The 24,119-nt window shown below is 44.6% G+C and overlaps 1 protein-coding gene, 1 long non-coding RNA gene and 1 pseudogene across 3 annotated transcripts; 2 read left to right on the forward strand and 1 right to left on the reverse strand.

Moving 5' to 3' along the window:
• Positions 1 to 278: 278 nt before the first annotated feature.
• On the reverse strand, positions 279 to 1,263 carry LOC117062824 (annotated as a pseudogene).
• A 7,645-nt stretch (positions 1,264 to 8,908) lies between these two features.
• GNLY (granulysin) lies at positions 8,909 to 13,430 on the forward strand. 2 transcript variants are annotated; one of them, XM_033175334.1, is made up of 5 exons: positions 8,909 to 9,072; positions 9,924 to 10,027; positions 10,563 to 10,661; positions 12,104 to 12,275; positions 13,142 to 13,330. In XM_033175334.1, exons 1-5 carry the CDS (start codon positions 9,021 to 9,023, stop codon positions 13,150 to 13,152), a joined length of 438 nt encoding a protein of 145 aa, XP_033031225.1. In that variant the 5' UTR covers positions 8,909 to 9,020; the 3' UTR covers positions 13,153 to 13,330. The 2 variants fall into 2 exon arrangements, with proteins under 2 accessions (XP_033031225.1, XP_033031224.1); XM_033175333.1 differs by lacking the exon at positions 12,104 to 12,275 and having other exon boundaries at positions 13,142 to 13,430.
• A 5,368-nt stretch (positions 13,431 to 18,798) lies between these two features.
• On the forward strand, positions 18,799 to 23,782 carry LOC117062143. The gene is made up of 2 exons (XR_004428228.1): positions 18,799 to 19,332; positions 23,402 to 23,782. It is a non-coding gene; the product is annotated as an uncharacterized LOC117062143 (long non-coding RNA).
• Positions 23,783 to 24,119: the final 337 nt, after the last annotated feature.

Below are 24,119 nucleotides of genomic sequence, written 5' to 3' on the forward strand. Positions count from 1 at the left end.
AATACTATTTAATAAATAATACCATATCCCCAAAAGATACATTCTGAAGAGATGTGAAAGTTGGAGGGGAAAGGCTTTCGTCCATTTCTTTTTTTGTTGGTTTGTTTGAGACTGGGTCTCAGTATGTCGCCCAGGCTGCTCTTAAACTCCGGGGCTTCCCGAGAAGCTGGGACTACAGGTGCGTGCCACTGCCTCAGGCTTCGGCTTGTTTTTTATATATCCTGACTCATCATTGTGTTTCAATCATAAAATTATGATTCTTATTGTAGTTGTAAATTTTAATTCACTTTAACATGGCAACATATTAACAGATTCTTATTGAGCAAATTTTCAAGAGTATAAATTGTACATGGAAGGAAGCAGCATTTCCAGTTGACAAATGGATCCACAGGTAATTCGATGTCTCCTAAATTAAGCTTGTGACGATTAAACCAATACACTGTTGCTATGAGAAAACTATTGACAAAGTACAACCAGGGAACTCATCTCAATGCTGGAATCTGTACCTTAAGAAAAAGGATGATTACTTGAAGTGGTACAAATGGCAACCAGGTACCAAGAAAACAGTGAGTTTGGGCAAGTGTAATGTTTTAGAGCTCACAGTATATCTAGAATGGGGTGAAAGGGAAGAAGATATAGGATAGTCTCATTCATATAGAAAGTTATCCTAAACTCATGTAACAAAGAGGTTATAAAAACCATAAAATCATCAGGAAAAATGACAGCCACTAACCCTGAATGCTGATGTAGAAAGGACATTGATGAGAATAAACATTCTGTGCCTTCAGGCTTTGGCAGATGGCTGGGTATCCCAAAACGTAAGCAAGGACTGAAATCTAAATTGAAATTACTGCAAAGAAATAAAAATAACTTTGATGCTTAAGGGAAGCTTGGTGGTTTTCGAGAAATTCAGGCAATCATCTATACAAACTATCAGGAAAACTGGATAATGCAAAAAGCCTTTAAGTAAAGGATATTATTTGAGTAAATAGGCAGATGTGGTATTTAGTAAACCTACTGCCTGAAAGTACAGAATTCCTGAAATAGGAGATAATGGAAATGTTTACCAAAAGTAAGAGATCGATGGATGCTGGTGAAATGTAAAAATGTTCCATAAAATTTGATAGGTATATTTTCTTCTCATTCTTAGGGTGAGGCTATTTAATAATATTTTCCCAAGTGCAATCAGACAGTTAACATCTAAGGACTGCTTGTTTGCTGTGACTGGTGCTGAGAAGAGCAGTTCTCTAAATAAAGGGCCATCGTGTTTTAAATTTCAGAAATTCTGGTGAAACACACACCGTAAAATGCTGCTTCACTTTATTTTCCATCATCTGCTTTCTCCCATGGGTCTTTCTTGGCTGATTTTCTCCCTATTTTATTTCTGTTTTACTGCCTTTAATTATCTCATTTCGAGTCCCTGGCGTTTTGTTTTGTTATATCACAATGTCACGTGAATAAGCTCTGAGTCATTTGCACAAGTTGGGGAGAAAGCAGGAGAGGGATCTGCTCCCAGCTGGACATCCTTCTGAAGTCTCATGCCCCCCCCCCCCCCGTCGACCCCCGCCAACTCCCTGGCCACCCAGGAGTGTCACGGTCTGAGTCCCAGGTTGGCTGATGCTCAGCTCCCCTGCACTGGAGAACTCTTCCTAAAACTTTATTGAGAGAGAAAAAAGATGACTTGGAAAAAACAGAAAGTCATACTATGATCTGCTGGGCGCAGTGGCTCACGCCTGTAATCCCAGCACTTTGGGAGGCCAAGGCGGGCAGATCACTTGAGGCCAGGAGTTCAAGACCAGTCTGGCCAACATGGTGAAAACCAGTCTCTATTAAAAATACAAAAATTAGTGAGGTGTGGTGGTGGGTGCCTGTAATCCCAGCTACTCAGGGGGCTGAGGCAGAAGAATGAGTTGAAAGCGGGAGGCAGAAGTTGCAGTGAGCCGAGATCACACCACTGCACTCCAGCCTGGGCAACACAGCCAGACCCATCTCAAAAAACAAACAAACAAACAAACAAACAAACAAACAAAAAACAGCCAGGCACGGTGGCTCACGCCTGTAATCCCAGCACTTTGGGAGGCTGAAGCGGGTGGATCATGAGGTCAGGAGATCAAGACCATCCTGGCTAACATGGTGAAACCCCGTCTCTACTAAAAATATAAAAAATTAGCTGGGAGTGGTGGCAGGCGCCTGCAGTCCTAGCTACTCTGGAGGCTGAGGCAGGAGAATGGCATGAACCTGGGAGGCGGAGCTTGCAGTGAGCTGAGATCGCACCACTGCACTCCAGCCTGGGTGACAGAGAAAGACTCCGTCTCAAAAAAAAAAAAAAAAAAAAAAGAAAGTTATACTATGATCATGGCTGAAAAAGTGACTATAAAGAAGTGAATTTTTTACATATTAGTTTTTAGTTATAATAAAATTTAAAGTGAAAATTACAATCTGATATATTGGTCAAAATAATTTATATTTAGCATTTAGTAGATATTTAATATTTAGTATATAAATGTTATACCTTATATATGCTTTTAGCATATAAAGTATTATAGTATATAAAATATTACCCAAAGTACAATTTAAAAGTAAAGGAATATCAAAGGAAAATCAAGAAGAAAACAGCAGGATTGGATAATGTTAATACAACACTAGATATCCGGGTCAATTAGAATGGATAACTCAGAATTTGATCTTATTATGTATAATTGAATATACAATAAAAGAGCAATTTCAAATCAATGGAGAGGAGGGGAAAGTATACCTTTAGATTAAGGGAATAGCAATTTGAAAAGAATACATTTTCATCCCACCTCATACCTTCCTAAAATCAGTTCCAGAGGATTAAAGTGTCACATTAAAAAATATGTCTAACTGCAAAAATTAGCAAAAATATAATTATTTTCTAGGGAAAAAGAGGCAATCACAACTTTCTAAACTGAGAAAAGATGTCACAAATAAATATACATATTTGATTATAGAAAATGAAAACTTTCTATGCGTAAGAATCTTATGGAAATTTAAAGGTCAATCAAGAAGTGACAAAATATTTGTAGCAAATATATCAAAACATTAATGTATTTATTAATAAAGAATTCTTACAAATTAAAAAACATAGTAGAGTCCAATAGATACTGGGCAAGGGACATAAAAAGACAATTTCAAAATAAATGTAAATGTAAACAAATACCTGGGAAAATATTAAACTTAATTTGTAGTAATTGAAATGAAAATAAAAATAGGTGTGATTTTCACTCATTACATTTGTAAAATAAAGAGTCTGATAATATTGAATGCTGGTGAGAGTTCAGGGAGCTCTCATACAATGTTGGCAGTGTTGTAAATGGATACAATTCTTTGGGGAAGTATTTGATATTGTTCATTGGGAGCCATAAAATTGTAACTTAAAAGTTTTTTTTTGTCTGAGCCCGGTGGCTCACGCTTGTAATCCCAGCACTTTGGGAGGCTGAGGTGGGCAGATCACCTGAGGTGGGGAGTTCTAGACCAGCCTGACCAACATGGAGAAACCCCATTTCTACTAAAAATACAAAATTAGCCGGGCGTAGTGGCGCATGCCTATAATCCCAGCTACCCGGGAGGCTGAGGCGGGAGAATGGCTTGAATCCTGGAGGCGGAGGTTTTGGTGAGCCGAGATCGTGCCATTGCACTCCAGACTGGGCAAAAAGAGGAAAACTACATCTCAAAAAAAAAAAAAAAAGAAAAAGAAAATTTTGGATAATTTTAAAATTGAGATATAATTTACATGTAGCTAAATACTTAAATCTTAAATGTCCAGTTTGAAGAGTTTTGATAGATGCACACTCACACAATTCACAAGTTAATTAAGATATAGAACACTTTCACTACCTAAGAAAATCCCGGTGCCAGCCCAATAACCCTCACATCCTCCTCCACCTCCTACCATTTCTCTGATTTCTTTTGCCATAGATGAATTTTGCTTGTTCAAGAACTTCATACAAATGGAATCATACAGAATGAAGTCTTTCATGTCTGGCTTCTTTTTCTTCCTTTTTTTTTTTTTAAGATTTATTCATTTTATTGCATGTATTAGTAGTTCATTCCTTTTTATTGCCAAGTTGTATACAATATTGCGTGGCTCTACCTTAATTTCTTCATTCATTGACCTGTTGATGGACATTTGGGTTATGTCTAATTTTTGGCTCTTATGAAAAGGCTTCTGCAAACAATCTTTTATTTACTTATTTATTCTTCCTTCTTTCATTTTCTTTGAACAACCTTTTAAAACAATTTTTTTTCTATTGTGGTAAAATACATATAACATAAAATGTGTACCACAAAAAATGATGGGGGAGGTGATAGATATGTTAATTACCTTGATTTAATCATTCTAAGTGGTATTCATATATCAAAACATCACATTGTACTCCATAAATATATAAAATTATGATTTGTCAATGAAAAATAATATTAATAAATAACAAAATTAACCTTTTTTTTTTTTTTTTTTTTTTTTTTGAGGCGGAGTCTCGCTCTGTCGCCCAGACTGGAGTGCAGTGGCCAGATCTCAGCTCACTGCAAGCTCCGCCTTCCGGGTTTCCGCCATTCTCCTGCCTCAGCCTCCCGAGTAGCTGGGACTACAGGCGCCCGCCACCTCGCCCGGCTAGTTTTTTTTTGTATTTTTAGTAGAGACGGGGTTTCACCGTATTAGCCAGGATGGTCTCGATCTCCTGACCTCGTGATCCGCCCGTCTCGGCCTCCCAAAGTGCTGGGATTACAGGCTTGAGCCACCGCGCCCGGCCAAAATTAACCATTTTAACCATTTTAGATGTACAATCCAGTGGCATTAATTACACTCACAAAGTTGTGGGATCATCTATTTGGAACTATCTATTTCCAAAACCATTCTCATCATACCAAATGGAAAGTCTGTAACCTATGGGCACTAAGTCCCTCATTTCCCACTCCTTCCAGCCCTGGGTAACCTCTAATCTACTTTCTGTCCCTATGAATTTGCTTATTCTAGAAATTTTATGTAAGTGGAATCATACAATGTTTATCCTTTTGTGTTTGACTTATTTCAGTTGGCATAATTATTTCAAGGTTCATTCGTGTTGTAGTATGTATTAGAGCTGTGTTCCCTTTTTTGGCTGAATCGTACTCCATTGTATATGTACAGCAGATTTTGTTTATCCATTTTTAAAAATTTCAATTTTTATTTTTCTTAGAGATAGGCTCTCACTCTGTCACCCAGGCTGGAGTGCAGTGGCATGACCTTGGCTCACTGCAGCCTCGACCTCCTGGGCTCAAGCAATCCTCTCACCTCAGCCTCCTGAGTAGCTGGGACTATAGACACATGCCACTATGCCCAGCTAATTCTTAAATTTTTCTGTAGAACTGGGGTCTACTATGTTGCTCAGGGTGGCCTCAAACTCCTGGCCTCAAGCCATCTTCCCACCTTGGCCTCCCAAAGTGCTGGGATTAGAGGTTGAGCCACAATGACTGGCTTGTTTATCCATTTATTTGTCAATGGACGCCTGGGCTCTTTCCAGCTTTTGGCTACTGTGAATAATGCTTCTATGAACATTGATGTACAAGTATCTGTTTCAATCTGCTTTTATTTCTTTTGGGTGTATACCTAGGAGTGGAACTGCTGGGTGACATGTCTGTGAACACTCCTGTGTAAATCTGTGTATGTAGAGGTGTTTTTGTTTAGTTTGGGTAAATACGTAGAAGTAAAATTGTTGAGTCACAGGGCAGGTGTATGCTCAACTGTCTGAAAAATGGTCAATCCAATTTTCAGTTATTAGTGTTTTATATTCCCACCAACAATGCTTAAGAGTAACAGTGCTCCCCACACATATCAGCATTTGGGTTTTCTGTCTTTTTAATTTTAGTCATGTTGATGCCATCATCTCAGTATAGTTTTAATACAGAATTTCTTGGACAGGAGCGGTGGCTCAAGCCTGTAATCCCAACACTTTGGGAGGCCGAGGTGGGTGGATCACTTGATATTAGCAGTTCAAGACCAGCATGGACCAAGATGGTGAAACCCCATCTCTACTAAAAATACAAAAATTAGCCAGGCATGTTGGTGTGTGCCTGTAATCCCAGCTACTTAGGAGGCTGAGGCAGAAGACTTGCTTGAACCCAGGAGACACAGGTGGCAGTGAGCCAAGATCATGCCACTGCTCTCCAGCCTGGGCGGCAGAGTGAGGCTACAGCTCAAAAAAGGAATTTCTTTGTGATTTACGATGTTGAGCAGGTTTTCAAATGTTTTGGTCGTTCTTATCTTCCTTTGCGAATTACCTGTTGAAATATTTTGCCCATTTAAAAAATTGGATTGCTTTATTATTATTATTATATTATTATTATTGCAGTAGTAGTTGATATAATGAGTCCGCAAACAGACCCATAGTCAATTGATATTCAACCAACATGCCAAAACAATTCAATGGGAAAAGAAAAATCTTTTCAAGAAATTGATATGGAAAAACAGAACCTCAACCCAGCTCACACTATACATTCATTTGAGATGAGTCATAGACCTAAATGTCAAAGTTAAAATTATAAAAGTTCTAGAAAAAAACATAGTGGCTATTTTTATGACTTTAGCGTAACTGAAGATTTTCTGAAGAAGATACAGAAGGCAGTATTTCACACAGGAATTTTTCTGGGGCCTGGTCCTGACTTGCAATGGGCCAGTTCCCGGGGTACCATGGGTGGGAACTGGGTAAGACCCCAGGTTCTTATCACACGGGACCCGAGAGGCCTGGGTGGAGACTTGTGACTAACTACATGAGCTTTGTCACATACACCTCAACACCTCAGAAAAGGACTCACTGCAATATTTGGTCTCACCAAGTTTCCCACAATAAAGAGACATGAGTCACCTTTCAAGACCTTTTCTGCCCATTAATATGGTCTTCACACATGAGACCAAGGTCTACAAGTGGCCAGGAGAGAGGGAGCCTGCTGAGACGGGGGAGTAGTGCCTGAGCTGGCCTCAAGAGGGTTAAGTGGCCCTCCACTGAAACCTGGAGACTGAGATAGGGTAGGGCTGGGGGAAAACTTGGGCTTTGGAGTCATAGGGTCTGGGTTCATATCCACAGACCATTCCCTTCCTAGCTGTGTGTTGGTGGGTAATTCACTGGATCTCTCTGAGTCCTGCTTTCCTCATCTGAGGTAAAACGAGTTTGCCAGTTGGTCTGAGAGCTGTTCTAGGCATGGTGGGGAGACCCTGACAGGCAGAGGCAGTCCTGCCCTCAAGCAGCTGATTTACGGCTGGGGAAACAAGCCAGCCACAAATGCAATACCTCAAACTCAACTTCTCACCAACAAGCTCCTTTTTCTAATTTGCACAGCCAGCCCCTCAGCCTCCTGGGCCCCAAATATTAGCGAAACCTTTGCCTCCTCTCTCTTGTTTCTTTCTTGTCATCATATAGCTACAAAGTCCTACCAATTCTTCCTGAAATATGTTTCCTTATCAAAAAGTCCTGCAAAACCAGGCATGATTGCTCATGCCTATAATCTCAGCACTTTGGAGGCGGGGAGGATCGCTTGAGTCCAGGAGTTCGAGACTAGCCTGGGCAACATATGGAGACCCATCTCTTCCAAAAATTTTAAAATCAGCAGGGGTGATAGTGGCAAGCACCTATGGTCTCATCTACTAGGGAGGCTGAGGTGGGGGGATTGTTGGAGCCTGGGCGGTTGAGGCTGCAGTAATCTGTGATTGCACCACTGCACTCTAGCCTGAACGACAGAGCAAGACCTTGTATCAAAAAAAAAAAAAAAGTCATGCAGTAACTGACACTGCCATTGCCTATACGATTCCCATTCCCTCATCCTCCCTAACAGAATACCAATTTTGTTCAAAGTGTCAATGAAGGCCGTGTGTGATGGCTCACGCCTGTAATCCTAGCACTTTGGGAGGCTGAGGCGGGCGGATCACCCGAGGTCAGGAGTTCGAGACCAGCCTGGCCAACGTGGTGAAACCCTGTCTCTACTAAAAACACACAAATTAGCAGGGCATGGTGGCATGCGCCTGTAATCCCAGCTACTCGGGAGGCTGAGACAGGAGAATCACTTGAACCCAGAGGTGGAGGTTGCAGCGAGCCAAGATCAAACCATTGCACTCCAGCCTGGGTGACGAGAGTGAAACTCCATCTCAAAAAAGAAAAACCAAACCAAACCAAACAAACAACAACAAAAAACGAAGTGTCAGTGAAGGTCCAGCAAAAGACTCCCTTCCTATTGCCCTTTGCAGCCAGGGTCATCATGTGACACAGTTCAGATCAATTAGATGGAGGTTGAGGGTCCCTGGGAAAGACGTTTTTCCTATACAGGTACCATCTCTTTCTGCTTCACTCTTTCCATTTTCCACATGAACAGGCCTTGTAGCCTGGAGGAGCTACAGCTGCCATTTTGAGATGCTGAGGCACCCTGTCTGAAGAAGGCCTTCACATCACTCAACTCGACTACCGGGTGAGCCCTTGCAGAGGCTTCCCAGCCTCTGCTCTTCAAGCCAAAGTACTACAGGGGGCATGAGTCCCAGAGTTACAGGACCCCAGCTATGGTTCATGTGTAAAGGGAACCATTAGGTAACCAGTGGAAATGATGAAGAAGATCTATATTTACAGACGTGGAAAGATGTTCGTGGTATATTGTTAAATTTAAAAAGCTGTTTAAAAATAGGTTTTGGGTCAAGGTTTTGACTCACTTATACTTTTAGTATAAATATGTCCCACGCAATATTTGGAACATACTTGTACTAAGCGGTTTCTCCCTCCATTAACACATCCCAAGCATCCAGGCAGCTGCTGGCCTCCAGCAACCCGGCATTCTAGTTGTGTGGGAGTGGGGTGTGGCATGAACCCCGTGGGCTACCACTGCACTAACCTGCTTCTTCACAAATTAGTATTTGTATTTGTGGTAAACCCAGTGACACAGGAAAGATGACATACAAAAAGGGCAGGACCTGAGAAAGGTTAAGCTGCAGGCTCCCTGCCCATAAAACAGGGTGTGAAAGGCATCTGAGCAGCTGCCCCACCATGGCTACCTGGGCCCTCCTTCTTCTTGCAGCCATGCTCCTGGGCAACCCAGGTAAGGCCTTCCCCTCGGGATCGATCCTGATGGCCCTCCTAGCCTCGCACTCTCAGGCTGGCTGAACCCGGAGCATGGACTCTCTGGGCACCCAGGTGCCCCTGCCTCTCCCCAGCCTTCTCCCACATCATGGAGGCCTGGCCCTCCCCTCAGAGGCAGGCTTAGCCCAGTGTGCTGCCCAGCCTGTCAGTGGCCTGGCCAAGGAGGAGAGACAGGCCAGGGATTCTGGTCCTACCTCTACTGGCCACCCTGTGTGGCCTGAGACCCCCTCTTTCCCTCCCAAGCCCCTGCCTCCGCATCTGTGTGGTGAAGGCCACTGGCCTTCATCGGTGGGTCTGCGATTCCTCAGGCCTACACTGTCTAGGATTGTGCAGGGCTGGTGAGAGAACGGGGTCACTTCCTTGTTCAAGGCAGACTTCCTGCCCCCTGCACCCTGCTCTCTCCCAGGCCTTGGGGTCAGTGTGAGCCCCAAGGGCAAGGACACTTCTGGAAGGGAGAGTGGATTTGGCTGGGCCATCTGGATGGAAGGTAAAAAAAGAAAATCTCTTGAAAGGAGATTGAGGGAAGTTTCTAGACAAACTGACCCCCAAATCTGTGTTGCTGGCACAACAGAGGAGAAGAGAAAGTCTCGCCCTCTTGGCTTTCTAGAAGGAAAGTGAGAACATGTGTTTGTGCTGAGAGTGGGTCAGAGTGGCTCCAGGGCAAAGCATGTGGACAGATATCCTGGCCCCCTGCAAGACCCAGCCCCTGTCCGAGGCCCTGGCCACCTCCTGGACTCTCACCAGCCAGGAGAACGGGCTTTCCCTCTCCTTCCACCTGCGGAGGGGAAGCTGAAGTGCCTTCTTCCTCAGGTCTGGTCTTCTCTCGTCTGAGCCCTGAGTACTTTGAAGTGGCAACAGCCCACCCGTGTGACAAGGAGCAATCCTGCCTGTGCCTGGCCCAGGAGGGCCCCCAGGTACATGTTGGCTCTCTGCTCACCTGCCACAGTCCCTCTCCTTTCCCTCCTCCCTGGGTGGCTTCTGGGATGAGGGCTGGAGCTCTCTAATGGTCAGGAGGTGGGAGTGGAGGCTGCGCTGTTTCTGACGATGCTGGTTTTGTTGAATTCATGTCTGGCCAGGAGGGCTGCAGATACCTGGTAGACTGCCCCAAGAGGATCCTCCGGGGTCTCACCCTCCAAAGAGCCTGGGGCTGCAGAACCCAAATAGGTAGACTTCCCTGGGAGTTCCTCAATAGGAGAGGGGCAAGTGCAGGGCTGGGAAAGTACTGGGGGTGTGGGAGGCTGTTTCTGGGGTGTCTCAGAGCCTCTGAGACAAGCAAAAAGGCAGGCAGGGTCCAGGCAGCCAGTTCAGGTCTTCAGTGTATCCATGCTCTGGGAAGAGATCACGGACATTGCTGCCAGCCTCAGAAACACCAAGGGCCCCTTTTTTGGGCACTTTCACGCACTCCCAGAATGTCTGAGAGACCATGATAGGGGCTTTCTTTCCTGACAGGGTGACCTGTTGATCAAAATGCAGGAGCTGGCCTTCGACTGCAAGACCTGTCTAAGGATAGTCCAGACACTGAAGGTTATGGTGAAACAGCCCACCCAGGTGAGGCCGAGGGGCTACAGAGCCTCCTGTCTGCTGCTCAATGGAGGGGCCGGCCTGTGACCAGGTTGGGGATCAGGGAGCCTGGGGTCACCTTGCACAGTGGTCCTGGGGGAGGGCTTCCTAGAAGGGAATCTGTGAGTCCCCATGTGTCTGTGGATGAATTTCAGAGAACTTGTGAAATTGTGACTCTCTGGAACTGTGTAAGTCAGAGAGAGTAAACATGGTTTTCATAATGTATCCTCAAAGAGGGCTTGTCTCAGAGAAGTTAGGAATCTTCCCCTAAAGCCCTAACATTTGTGTCCAAGGCAGAGCTTTGAGAAGCTGGTTCCCTAGGAGACCTGGGTCAGGACTGATAAATCCCAGATCTGCTACTTGGAAGCTGCATGGCCTTGGGCAAGTCACTTCCACTTGCTGAGCCTCAGTTATCTTATCTTTGAAATGAGATGGATAATAGTCCCTATCTCGCAAGCTGTCGAAGCTCTTTTTTTTTTTCTTGAGATATGATCTTACTCTGAAACCCAGGCTGGAGTGCAGTGGTATGATCTTGGCTCACTGCAACCTCGGCCTCCCTGGCCCAAGCAATTCTCCTGCCTGAACCTCCCAAGTAGCTGGGACTCCAGGTGTGCGCCACCACGCCCAGCTAATTTTGGTACTTTTGTAGAAACAGGGTCTCACTGTGTTGCCCAGGCTGGTCTCCAACTTCTGAGCTGAAGCAATCCACCTGCCTTGGCCTCCCAAAGTGTGGGATTACAGATGTGAGCCACTGCACCTGGCTGCTGAAGCTTTTTAAAAGAGCTGAGGGCTGGGATGTGCTTAGCTCCACATCCAGCACTGAGTAAATGCTTAACAAATGACTGTGTTATGACCAAGAATTACTGTTTCACTCTCCCTCCTTCCCTCTCCTCTGCTCCCCCAAACTACTCAGCATCCTGGCACTGCAGGCTCACACTTAGCCCTGGACACCCAGATTCATCCTCCCCGCTGGGATGGCATAGAAGAGACTTTAAAACCAAATGAGCCAAGACTCCAAGCTCTGACCACACCTCCCACCCCCACTAGTCTTCTCTATGCACCCCCTCTGGCTGTAGCCCCCAGCCAGGTTCTGGAGCCAGGTAGCTACATGGCAGAGCATTTAATGTGTGCCTGGCAGCCATAGGCACCATTCTCCACACAGAATGCAGGGGACAGGTGCACAAGAGGCTGAGACCTCAGCAGGGCTAACTGTCCTTGTCTCAGGAGCCCTACCTGACCAGGCTTGGGCCAGGCCTTGGAGAGTGGGAGTAGGGGCCCAGCCCCGTGTCTACAGTCTCTGGCTCCATGGGCACCAGGCGCCAGTTCCTCGCACCCAGTACTCCCATTGCTAGGGCTGCTGAAACCTGCAGGGTGGCAGAGCTGCGCAGGACTCACCCTTTACCATGTCCTCTGTGGTTCTGCTGCTGCAGAGAAGCATTTCCAATGCTGAGACCCGCGTGTGTAGGAAGGTGAGCTCACAATGGCGCGACGTCTGCAAAAATTTCATGAAGAGGTATCAGCCTAGAATTACCCAGGGCCTCTTGGAGGGAGAAACTGCCCAGGAGATCTGTGTGGACCTCAGGTTGTGTGAACCTTCTATGGGTGAGTGCAGAGGTGACAGCAGGGATGCCTCCTGAGGGGTGGAGACAGTTTCCCCCAGGATACATCAAAGCTGCCTTCTTAGGACACATTACTCCCGCATCTCCCAGCACGGGAAAGTGTGGAGAACTGAGCAGATGGACTTTAGCTAGAAATGTTTGAGAAATACTGATTAGAGCTTGGGCTTCAGACACAGGAAGTCGTGGAGTAAAATCTGGTCTCCATCTCTCCCTGGCTGTGTGACCTTAAGCAAATAACTCGACCTCTCTGAGCTTCAGTTTCTTCATCTGTGAAGGGGAGATAGCAATCCTGATTTTTGAGATTGGAATGAGAATTGAAGGAGGTCACCGTGTGTGTAGACCTGACCCTGGAGAAATGTCCTCAGACTGAGGCTATTCAAGGCCATCAGACCCTCAGTCAAACTCCAATCCCCAGCCCAGCATGGGCCTCTGGGGTCGGGAACTGGGGCCACATCCACCCCCACAATTCTGGGTCCTGAGAGCTGGGCTAGGGAACCCTTCAGGCAGGGGAACCTGAGGCCTTTCCCTCCATGGCTGCCCAGGCTGTGCCTGGAGAGAACAGGACTCGGCTGTAGGAAGTGGGGCCAGAAAGGGGCTTTGGCAGCTCAGCTGGCGCTTGCCAATGCTCTGGGATTCTATGGTAGCAGATCGGGGGTCCCCACCATTTCCTGTCATGGGAGCTTGTGACTTTTCTATTCAAGGCCCCACAACCTGCTCAGGCTGCCGACTGGCTTCCAGAATGTGCCACTGGGTGTGTTCAGTAGGGACAGGTGGCTGCGAGACCTTAAGCAAGTAACATTCTGAGTACCCGCCACATCTGCCCACAGCTGGCTGTTCTCTCTGCTCCAGGTTCCCTCTGAGCCCTCTCACCCTGTCCTGTGGAAGAAGCATAGGCTCCTGTCCTCAGATCCCGGGAACCTCAGCAACCTCCACCGGCTCCTCGCTTCCTCCATCCAGAATCCACTCTCCAGTCTCCCTTCCCCGACTCCCTCTGCGGCGCTCCCCTCTCAGGAGAATAAAGTGTCAAGCAAGATTTTAGTTGCAGCTTCTTCTCCTTTGGTGGATTTGAGGGGTGGGTGTCAGTGGCATGCTGGGGTGAGCTGTGTAGTCCTTCAATAAATGTCTGTCGTGTGTCCCATACACTGTTGTAGATGCTACGGATTTAGCCATGAACGAGACAACCTTAACAGCATTCACACAGTTAATGCTTACTGAGCACTCACCACAGCCATGCGTTATTCTGAGAGGCCGGGGCACACAGTGGCTATGTCCCCAGAAGCTCTCAGACCAGTGGGGGAGACCAGCAACGTTAGAGGTTTTTTTTTGTTTTGTTTTTGGTGAAAAGGAACAGAAACCCATCTTTTTGCTTCTTGCCACAGGCAGCCTTCCTTTGCTGTTTCGGGGGAGTGTATCATTTAGGGCCCTTTTGGTTGCAAGCAACAGAAGCCTCAGCCCATTCTGGCCTAATTAAAAAAGGTAATTTACTGGTTCAAATAATTAAGCAGTCCACAGATATGTTCAGGCACAGAATGATCCAGAAATGTGTGGCGTCACCAGAGCCCCAGTCCTGTTTTATTGCAATTTTTCGTTCTCCCCACCTCTGTATATCGAAATTGTGTTCAGGTTCGCTTCTCTCTTGGCAGCAGAAATGGCTTCATCAGGTCCACACTTCACCATCTTTACAGCGCATCCATCACAGGGAGAGAGAGCTCCCTTGGAAAGAGATAGGAAGCTTCTTTCCCAGAAGGCCTATCAGCTGTCTCTTCAGTTCTCATTGGCCAGTTCTCATACGTCATTTACCCACCCTCAGACCAATCACTGTGTCCTGGAGAATAATGGGGTACACTGATTGGCTCAAACTAAGCAGGGCCTGGGGCTGAGGTGGGGTCCATCTCAACCCAATCACTTGGTTGACAATAAACATTAAAATCTGGGCTGCTGTTGGTGGGAAGAGGGAAAAATGGATGCTGGCCACCCAAGGAGTATGGTGTGTTATTCTGGATTCAATCAGAGAAGCTGTTCAAGGGGACTACCTATGGCCAAATCTGGGGCTATTTGAGCCTCAGAACAGATAATGACAAGAACAGATTGTAATCCATTGATTAAAGTAGAATCCATGAGTTCATATAAATACAAATAATACATGAATCAATAAACAAGGGAAAAGGAAACGTGCTACCTTACGATACAATTACAGTTAATAAACGTAGACCTAGTTGCAGGGTATATCCCACTAACATATTTGGTATAGTGAGTATATCAAATACTAACTTGATTTTTTAAAAGTATGTATGTATGTATGTATGTATGTATTTATTTATTCTTTTAGAGGCAGAGTCTCACTTTGTCTCCCAGGCTGGAGTGCAGTGGCCCTTCTCAGGCATGATCTTAGCACACTGTAGCCTCAAACTCCTGGCCTCAAGGGATCCTCCCACCTCAGCCTCCAGAGTAGCTGGGACTACAGGTGTGCAGAACTGCTCCTGGCTCACTAATTTGATATTATTTAATACATTCCATTATTAGTTAATCTGACAGTGGAGAAGCCTGTCAGCTGATGAAAGTTAATGCCACCTCACATGGGGCAAGTCAGTATCATGGACCTCATAATATAATGCTCTGAGAGAAATATAATACTATTTTTCCATTGTTACTGTCGAAAATGCAAAAATCATGAGGAAACATCAGAGCAAACCCAAACTGACATTTTACAAAGGACTTAGTCTGTCCTTTAAAAAAAATTAAAAAAAAAATTTTATTTTAGGCCTGGCTCGGTGGCTCACACCTGTAACCCCAGCACTTTGGGAGGCCGAGGTGGGCGGATCACAAGGTCAGGAGATCGAGACCATTCTGGCTAACATGGTGAAACCCCGTCTCTACTAAAAATGCAAAAAATTAGCCAGGCGTGGCAGCAGGCGCCTATAGTCCCAGCTACTTGGGAGGCTGAGGCAGAAGAATGGCGTGAACCCGGGAGGCGGAGCTTGAAGTGAGCCGAGATCCGCCACTGCACTCCAGCCTGGGCGACTGAGTGAGACTCCGTCTCAAAAAAAAAAAAAAAAAATTATTTTAGACTGAGTCTGGCTCTGTCACCCAGGCTGGAGTGCAGTGGCACGATCTGGGCTCACTGCAGCCTCTGCCTCCTGGGTTCAAGTGATTCTCCTGCCTCAGCCTTCCAAGTAGCTTGGATTACAGGTATGTACCACCATACCTAGCTAATTTTGTATTTTTTAGTAAAGAAGGGGTTTCACCATGTTGGCCAGGCTGGTCTTAAACTCCTGACCTCAAGTAATCTGCCTGCCTTGGCCTCTCAAAGTGCTGGGATTACAGACAGGAGCCACTGCACTCTAGCCTGTCCTCTTCAAAAATGCCAAGGTCTTGAAAGACAAGTAAGGATTGAAGAACCGTTCCAGATAGAAGGAAACTAAAGAGACATGACAACTAACTGCAACACATGATCCTGATTTGGATCCAGACCTATAAAGAACATAATTGGGGCAACTTACAAAATGTGACTGGAATCTGCGATGGTAATATTCTGTTAATGTTAATTCCTGATTTTGATGGTTGTACTATGGTTACGTATGGCAGTGTCTTTGTTGGAACATATACACTAAAGTATTCAAAGAGTAATAGGTCATCATATCGGCAATTACAGTGAAATGATTCAGAAAAAAAGGCAATACATATGCAAAGAATGAGTGTGATAAGGTATATACCACATACATGGGATGTGGTAAAGTGTTAACAGTGGGGAATCCTGTTTAAGGGTAAATAGGTGCTCCTGTTTACATTGGGAGGTTTGGAAGGTGTAATCTCCAAACTCAATGGCAAGTTGCAAGAAAGCAACTTTCAAACTTCATGTTGAAATGTGATCCCTGGCCGTGCGTGGTGGCTCACGCCTGTAAGCCCAGCATTTTGGGAGGCCGAGGTGGGTGAATCACCTGAGGTAGGGAGTTCAAGACCAGCCTTACCAACATGGAGAAACCCCGTCTCTACTAAAAATACAAAAAGTTAGCTGGGCGTGGCAGCACGTGCCTGTAATCCCAGCTACTAGGGAGGCTGAGGCAGGAGAATAGCTTGAACCGGGAGGCAGAGGTTGTGGTGAGCCAAGATTGCGCCATTGCACTCCAGCCTGGGCAACAAGGATAAAACTCCATCTTGGGGAAAAATAAATAAATAAATAAAAAGACATGTGATCCCCAATATTGGAGGTGGGACCTAGTGGGAGGTGTTTGAGTCAGGAAGGTGGATCTCTCATGAATGGCTTGGTGCCATTCTTGCTGTAATGAGTGAGTTCTTGCTCTATTAGTTTCTGTGAGAGCTGCTTGTTAAACCTCCTTTCTCTCTTTTTTCCTCACTATGTGATCTCTGCACACACTTTCTCCCTTTCTCTTCTGCTGTAAGTAGAAACACCTTTTTCTGAGACAGAATCTCGCTCTGTCACCCAGGCTGGAGTGCAGTGGCAGCTGCAACCTCTACCTCCCAGGTTCCTGGGTCCAAGTGATTCCCCTGCCTCAGCCTCCCCAGTAGCTGGGACTACAGGTGCCCACCACCATGCCTAGCTAGTTTTTATATTTTTAGTAGAGATGGGATTTCTCTGTGTTGGCCAGGCTGGTCTTGAACTCCAGGACTCAAGTGATCTGCTCGGCTCAGCCTCCCAAAGCGTTGGGTTTACAGGCATGAGCCACTGTGCATGACCATGAGTGGAAGCATCTTGAGGCCATCACCAGATGCAGATGCTGGAGCCATGCCTCTGGTATAGCTTATGGAACTGTGAGCCAAGCAAAGCTCTTTCTTTATAAATTACCCAGCATCAGGTGTCTCTTTATAGCAACACAAATAGACTAAGACACAACTTTTCTCTAGATTTGAAATTATTTCAAAATCAAAGTAAGTGACTTGTAACATTTTGACTTAGCAAATGGATGGATGGTGGTGACATTTACTGAGATCGAGGAGACACTTGGATGGGTAGATTTGGAGGGAATAATGAACAGCTCTGCTTTGGCCATGTGAAGGTTAAGTGTTAAATATCCAAGGTGAGATAGCAAGTGGGGGAGTTTGGCCCAAAGTACACATCTGAAGCCTGGATGAGGCCATCTAGGAGTGAATGAGTTAGAGGCCTACTTCCAGCCACAGTTCATTTTGATCAGTGAACTCTAGTGTTGGACAGTTTGAGTCATTTTTGAGACAAAAAGTCTATGGCATTGAGACACATCTCAATCTTAATTCATTATTTTAATGAATTCCTTAGTGTATGGGATCATGTCATCTGCACATAGAGATCATAGTACTTCTTTCCAATTTGAATTTTATTTCATCTTCTTGCCTAATTTTCCTCGCTAGAATCTTCAGTACAATGTTGCATAGAAGTTATAAGAGCAGCAGTCCTTGTCTTGTTCTTATCTTCAGGGGAAAGCATTTAGTCTTTCACTATTAAGTACAAAGTCAGTTCTGTGTTTTTCATAGATGCACTTTATTAGGTTGAGGAAGATCCCTTCTATTCCTAGTATGTGGAGAGTATTGTCATGAAGAGATATTAAATTTTGTAATGATGTTTCTGGGCTGTTGAGAGGATCATGTGTTTTTCATTTTTTATTTTATTGATACGATGAATTTTATTAATTGACTTTTGGTTGCTGATTTGCCTTGCATTTCTGGATAAATCTTACTTGGTCATGGTATATAATTGTTTTTATGTGTTGCAGGATTCAGCTTGCTAGAATTTTTTTTGAAAATGTTTGCATCCATACTCAAAAGAGATATTAGTTTGCAGTTTTTTTTTTGGTTTTCTTTTGATGTCTTCATCTGGTTTCACCTGGTTTTGGCATCAGGGCATCCTCTTCTATTTTTTGGAAGAGTTTTTGAAGAACTGGTATTAATTCTTTAAATATTTGGCAAAATTCACCAATGGAGACATCTGGCTTGGTAGTTTCTTTGTGGGTCATTGTTTTGATGACTAATTCAACCTATTTGTTATAGGTCCATTCAAATTTTCTGTTATTCTTGCATCAGTTTCAGTCATTTGTGTTTTTGTAGGAATGTGCGCATTTCATTCTAAGTTGTCTAATGTATTAGCACAATTAATTAGCAAAATAGTATAATCCTTTTTCTCTCTGTAAGGTCAGTTGTAATTTCCCCTCCTTCATTTCTGATTCTAGTAATTTGCCCCTTCTCTCTTTTTATTGTGGTCAGTCTAGCTAAAGACTTGCTTTTTCAAAGAACCAACTTTTGGTTTCATTTTGTATTCTCAAATATTGTTTCTAGTCTCCATTTTAATAATTTCCACACTTCCACTCTAATTTTTCAAATTTCCCTTTTTTACTGCTTGCTTTAGGGTTAATTTGTACTTCTTTTTCATGTCTTTTTTTTTTTTTTTCTTTCCATTGTAACCTTGAACTGGGCTCAAGTAATCTTCCTGCCTCAGACTCTCAAGTAGCGAGGACTACAGGCAGAGGCCACCATGCTCAGCTAATTTACTTTTATTTTTTTAGAGATAGATCTTGCTATGTTGCCCAAACTGGGTTTGAACTCCTGGCATCAAATGATCTTCCTGCATTGGCCTCCCAAAGTGCTGAGACTACAGATGTGAGCCTTTTTCCGGTGTCTTAAAGTGAGATTTCTGAGAGGAAGATTTCAAATCTTCCTCTTTTTCAATATAGGCATTTACAGCTACAAATTTCCTTTTGGCATGCCTTAAGTTATATCCCATAAGTTTCGGTGTGCTGTGGCTTCATTTTCTTTCACCTCAAGGTATTTTCTAATTTCCCTCTTGATTTTTCCTTTAATCCATTGGTTATTTAGGAGTGTGTTGTTTAATTTCCACATATTTGTGAGTTCCCCAAATTTGTTTCTGTTATTGATTACTAGTTTTATTCTGTTGTGGTCAGGGAACATATTTTGTATTATTTATATCCTATTTAATTTATTGAGGTTTGTTTTATGGGCTAGCACACAGTCTATCCTGGAGGTGTGTTTCTCCACTGTTATCTGGACTCATCTGCACTCCACAGTTTATGATGAGAAGGCACCTGTTAATAATTGTGAGTTCCCTTTTAAGTGATGAATTGTTTTTCTTCTGCCGTCTCTTTCTCTTTCTTTCTTTCTTTCTTTCTTTCTTTCTTTCTTTCTTTCTCTCTCTCCCTCTCTCTCTCTTTCTTTCTTTCTTTCTTTTCTTTCTTTCCTTTCTCTCTCTCTTTTCCTTCCTTCCTTCTTTCCTCTTTCTCTTTCTTTCTCTCTCTTCTCCCTCCCCTCCCCTCCCCCCCTTCCCTCCCCTCCCCTTCTCACAGAGTCTTGTTCACCCAGGCTGGAGTGCAGTGGCACCATCTCAGCTCACTGCAACCTCCACCTCCTGGGTTCAAGCTATTCTCCTGCTTCAGCCTCCCAAGTAGCTGGGATTACAGGCCCCCACCATCATGCCCAGCTAATGATTTTTTGTATTTTTAGTAGAGATGGGGTTTCATCATGCTGGCCAGGCTGCTCTTAAACTCCTAACCTCAGGTGATCCACCCACCTCGAACTCCCAAAGTGCTGGGATTACAGGCTTGAGCCACTAGGCCTGGCGGCTTTCAGCATGTGATATATTTATTTGTGGATCTCTTTGCATGTATCCTATTTAGAGTTTATTGAGCTTGCTGGGTATGTAGATTGTTTTTCAATAAATTCGTGACATTTTCAGCCATTATTTCTTCGACTACTTTTTTCTGTTGTGTTCTCTGTCTCCTTCTCTTCTGTATTCTGCTGTGCATCTGTTGGCATGCTTATGGTGTACCAGTCCTCTGAGGCCCTGTTTATTTTTCTTCATTCTATTTTCTCTCTGTTCTTTGGATTGCATAATCTCTACTGATTTATTAATATCTTCAAGTTGGCTAATTCTTTATTCTGGTTGTTCAAATCTACTGTTGAGCTCCACTAGGGAATTTTTTATTTTAGTTATTGTACTTCTTCTTTTTTTTTTTTTTGAGATGGAGTTTTGCTCTGGTTGCCCAGGCTGGAGTGCAGTGGCACAAGTTTGACTCACTGCAACCTCTGCCTCCTGGGTTCAAGTGATTCTCCTGCTTCAGCCTCCCAAGTAGCTGGGATTACAGGTGCGCACCACCACGTCTAATTTTTGTATTTTTAGTAGAGATGGGGTTTTGCCATGTTGGCCAGGCTGGTCTCGAACTCCTGACCTCGGGTGATCAGACTGCCTCGACCTCCCAATGTGCTGGGATTACAGACATGAGCCATAGCGCCCCGTTAGTTATTGTACTTTTCAACTCCAGGCTTTCCATTTGGTTCTTTTTAAGAATAATTCTATCTCTGTATTAATATTTCTATTTGATGAGACATTATCATCATATCTTTCTTTACTTCTTCAATCACAGTTTTCTTTAGTTATTTCTGAACATATTTATAATGGCTGCTAGGAAATCTTTCTTAAATCTGATATTTGGTTGCTTTCACAGGCAGTTTCTGTTTTTGTTTTTGTTTTTGTCTGTGTATGGATCACTGTTTCTTATTTCTTTTTATAGCTCAAAAGTTTCTCTGGGAAACTGGGCATTTCAGATATTATGTTGCCGCATATCTGGCTACTGGTCATCCCCCTGCCCCTATCCAAGCATAATACTGTTATTTCCTTATTTAGTTGTTTGGTGACTAGTTGGATGATTTTAGTGAATTCCCCCACCCCACACAGTGTGAAGCCTCTGGTGATGCACCTTAGGGAGTGTTGCCTTGAGTGTGCCCACAGTCATCCTGTAATGACAGTGGTTTTGGCGGGGCTCTCTTATCTATTCTTTCTCTGACCACAGCTATCTGTTAAACGACCTAATTCCTGGCTGATTGCTCTGTTGTTTTCAACAATGCCTTTTATGGAAAAACAAATCATGTTTTCCCTCTGCTCTTACACCAACACAACAACAATCCACACAGAAGACTTCTGTAACTCCCAAATATGTGGGGGTTTCTCCCCACCAGCAAGCAAGCAGTCAGTTCCGCTGTGGACACCAGCTAGGTGTCCTCCAACTCAATTCTGACAGTATTTATCTAGAGACAGTGTCAGATCCCACAGGTTGGGGGCTCAGTCCCCATAATTGCCTTGGCAGATTTGGGATTTGAATTCCGGCAGTCTTAGCTGTGAACCACCACACAAAGCCACCTTTCTCCAAAGAATGGAGGCTTGAGCTCCCTTGTAACTTGGGGTAAATAATCTGGGTACTTATCCTCGAGGAACAGCAGGACCAGAATGCTCTGCAAGGACTGGAAATGGCTGGGGGTAGGAAAACCAAGTCCCTGACCGTGTTGACCATTTCCTTCATCCTGTGAGGCAATGGGCTTGACCCTGCAAGTCTTGTTCCCAGCACAAGTCTGAGGAGTGATGCAATAGAGAGTAGGTGAGTTGGGTAACTACTTGAAATTCCACTCCTCCCTTCCCTTTTCATAACAGATGTCCTAACTTTTTGCCAAGCACACTCCGTTTTCCATATTCTGCTCAGAAGTTACCAACTGGCTGTTGGTTAGGGCTAGCACATTGCATAGACTTCTTTTTGTCTAAGAATCTTAGCAAGTTTATTCCCTCAGGGTAGGAAGGTCATATTTGTTCTTTAGGCTCCACTTTGGACTTCCCTCAGGAAGGGAAATAGGAATTCTTTCTTCCTCAGGATGAGCTGGTGTAAGGCCAGGCTCACTGAGGATAAGAAGCAGAAATGGACTCAGGCTAAATTAAGACAAGGGAAGTGACAGGGCAGCCACCGCTGCCACAGGATAGAAGGGAAGGACTAGAACAGAGCTTAAACAGACAGAGGCCAGGCAGCTCAAATGGTCTTGGAAGCAGGAACAGTTCCATGATCTTGCCCAGGTGCCATCACTGGGATGAATGAGCTTCCACCACGCCTTCTGTCCTTGTGTTTCCTACGCCATAGCCACATTCTGAGGAAAGCAAGCCCAAGCTTAGTTCTCATGCCTGCCTTTGGTTGCTGTAAGATGGCGAGAGGAGGCCAGGCGCGGTGGCTCAAGCCTGTAATCCCAGCACTTTGGGAGGCCGAGGCGGGCGGATCACGAAGTCAGGAGATCGAGACCATCCTGGCTAACACGGTGAAACTCCGTCTCTACTAAAAAAAAAAATACAAAAAACTAGCCGGGTGAGGTGGCGGGCGCCTGTAGTCCCAGCTACTCGGGAGGCTGAGGCAGGAGAATGGTGTAAACCCGGGAGGCGGAGCTTGCAGTGAGCTGAGATCCGGCCACTGCACTCCAGCACAGGCCACAGAGCAGGACTCTGTCTCAAAAAAAAAAAAAGATGGCGAGAGGAAAGTCAGGCAGGAGCAGGGCACCTGGAAGACCCTTTTGTCTTAGGAATGGGATGGCGGATGCTGGGTTTACTCTACACAGTAGGTACCAGATAATTCTCCAAAAGAAGATAGGAAGAGAAATAGGCAGTGCCAAATTTCCAGCACAGCTTGTGCTGGCAGGTGGGTACTGTCACTGTGGAGTGAACCTTGGAGTTCTTGCAACAGACTTCCAGCACACCCCCCATGGGTGCCTCTTGCCCTCTCCTGCCACGCATGGCAGCAGGACTGGTAATGCAAGGACACCGACAGGAGAGGTTCCTGTATCTGAGCCTTTTATTCTGTGGTTAGATGGACACAAGGTCCCACATTGGGGCCCTATTGCCCCCCATCACCCCCTTTTTAGCCATGTTGAGTGGGCCTCTGTTTCTTCTTCAAATGGAGCCTCTTGTTTCTCCAGCCCCAGACAGAGAGCCTGCACACATGACTTTGTGTGTCTTTGTAAGCCCCACCCAGGCCCTGGGCTGGGGGGATCCCAGAGTGTGAAGGGGCAGAGCCCGAGAACCTATCCAGCTCCTTGCCTGGCTTGGGACCTCAATAAGCTCTGTCCACCCTCCACCCCAGGGATGACATTCCAAGTCCTGGGGCACCTGAGACCCACCCACCAGGAGCAGGTGTCCTGTGGCCTGGGCCAGGTTTGGGCAGATTTGCTTGAATTCACTGTGGGTATTTCACAAGTGTGCTTAGGGATAGGGCATTTCTTTTCTTTCTTTTTTTTTTAAAGTTGTGGATTATTTCTCACATTTTGTATGAGGATCCTAATTCTGAAGTTGTTTTCTTTCTCCAGCTTGCTTGGGTCGTCTCATAAGGAATGCGCCTCAAAGACAACGACACATATGCTGCCACCTAGTGGAGAAAAATGATCTGTTTCTACAACTGCGTGAAGTCATGAATCACTTAACCACAGAAATACAGATATGCTCTGAGAAACGCGTCTTTAGGTGATTTCATCGTTGTGCGAACATCATAGAGTGTACGCGCACACAAACCTAGATGGTATAGTCTACTACACACCTAGCTATATGGTATAGCTTAGTTCACCGAGGCTACAACTCCTTACAGGATGTTACTGTACTGATACCGTAGGCATTTGTAACATGCCAGTATTTGTGTCTAAACATATCTAAACATAGAAAAGGAACAGTAAAAATATGGTATCATAATCTTATGAAACCACTGTCATATATGAAGTCCATCTTTGACTGAAACGTCGTTGTGTGGCACCCAACTATGTGGAAAGAGAAATTGTACAGAAAGCTTCAGTGCTTCTAACCTCTTTCTTGTTTCCCTCACATCAACTGATATATGGGTCAACTTTTTATTAAAACAATTGGGTAGTCATAGAAAATTTCCCTTTATTTCCTAATTAATAGCTTATAAAAATGTATACCATTTATCTAGGGTTTCCTATGTGCTAAACACTTTACATATGTTCCCTCAATCCTCACTGCACTCCTATGAGCTACACACTCCTATTTTGCAGATTCAGAAAGATTAAATAACTT

Source organism: Trachypithecus francoisi, unplaced genomic scaffold, assembly GCF_009764315.1.
Source record: "Trachypithecus francoisi isolate TF-2019V2 unplaced genomic scaffold, Tfra_2.0 Lachesis_group17, whole genome shotgun sequence".
Taxonomy (NCBI): Eukaryota; Metazoa; Chordata; class Mammalia; order Primates; family Cercopithecidae; genus Trachypithecus; species Trachypithecus francoisi.

Bases quoted from the DNA above. Each gene is read 5' to 3' on its own strand.
- GNLY (XM_033175333.1), top strand. From the start codon at position 9,021: ATGGCTACCTGGGCCCTCCTTCTTCTTGCAGCCATGCTCCTGGGCAAC. The intron at 9,073-9,923 runs GTAAGGCCTTCC...CTTCTTCCTCAG, and splicing joins CATGCTCCTGGGCAACCCAG to GTCTGGTCTTCTCTCGTCTG. The intron at 10,662-13,141 runs GTGAGGCCGAGG...TCTCTGCTCCAG, and splicing joins TGGTGAAACAGCCCACCCAG to GTTCCCTCTGAGCCCTCTCA.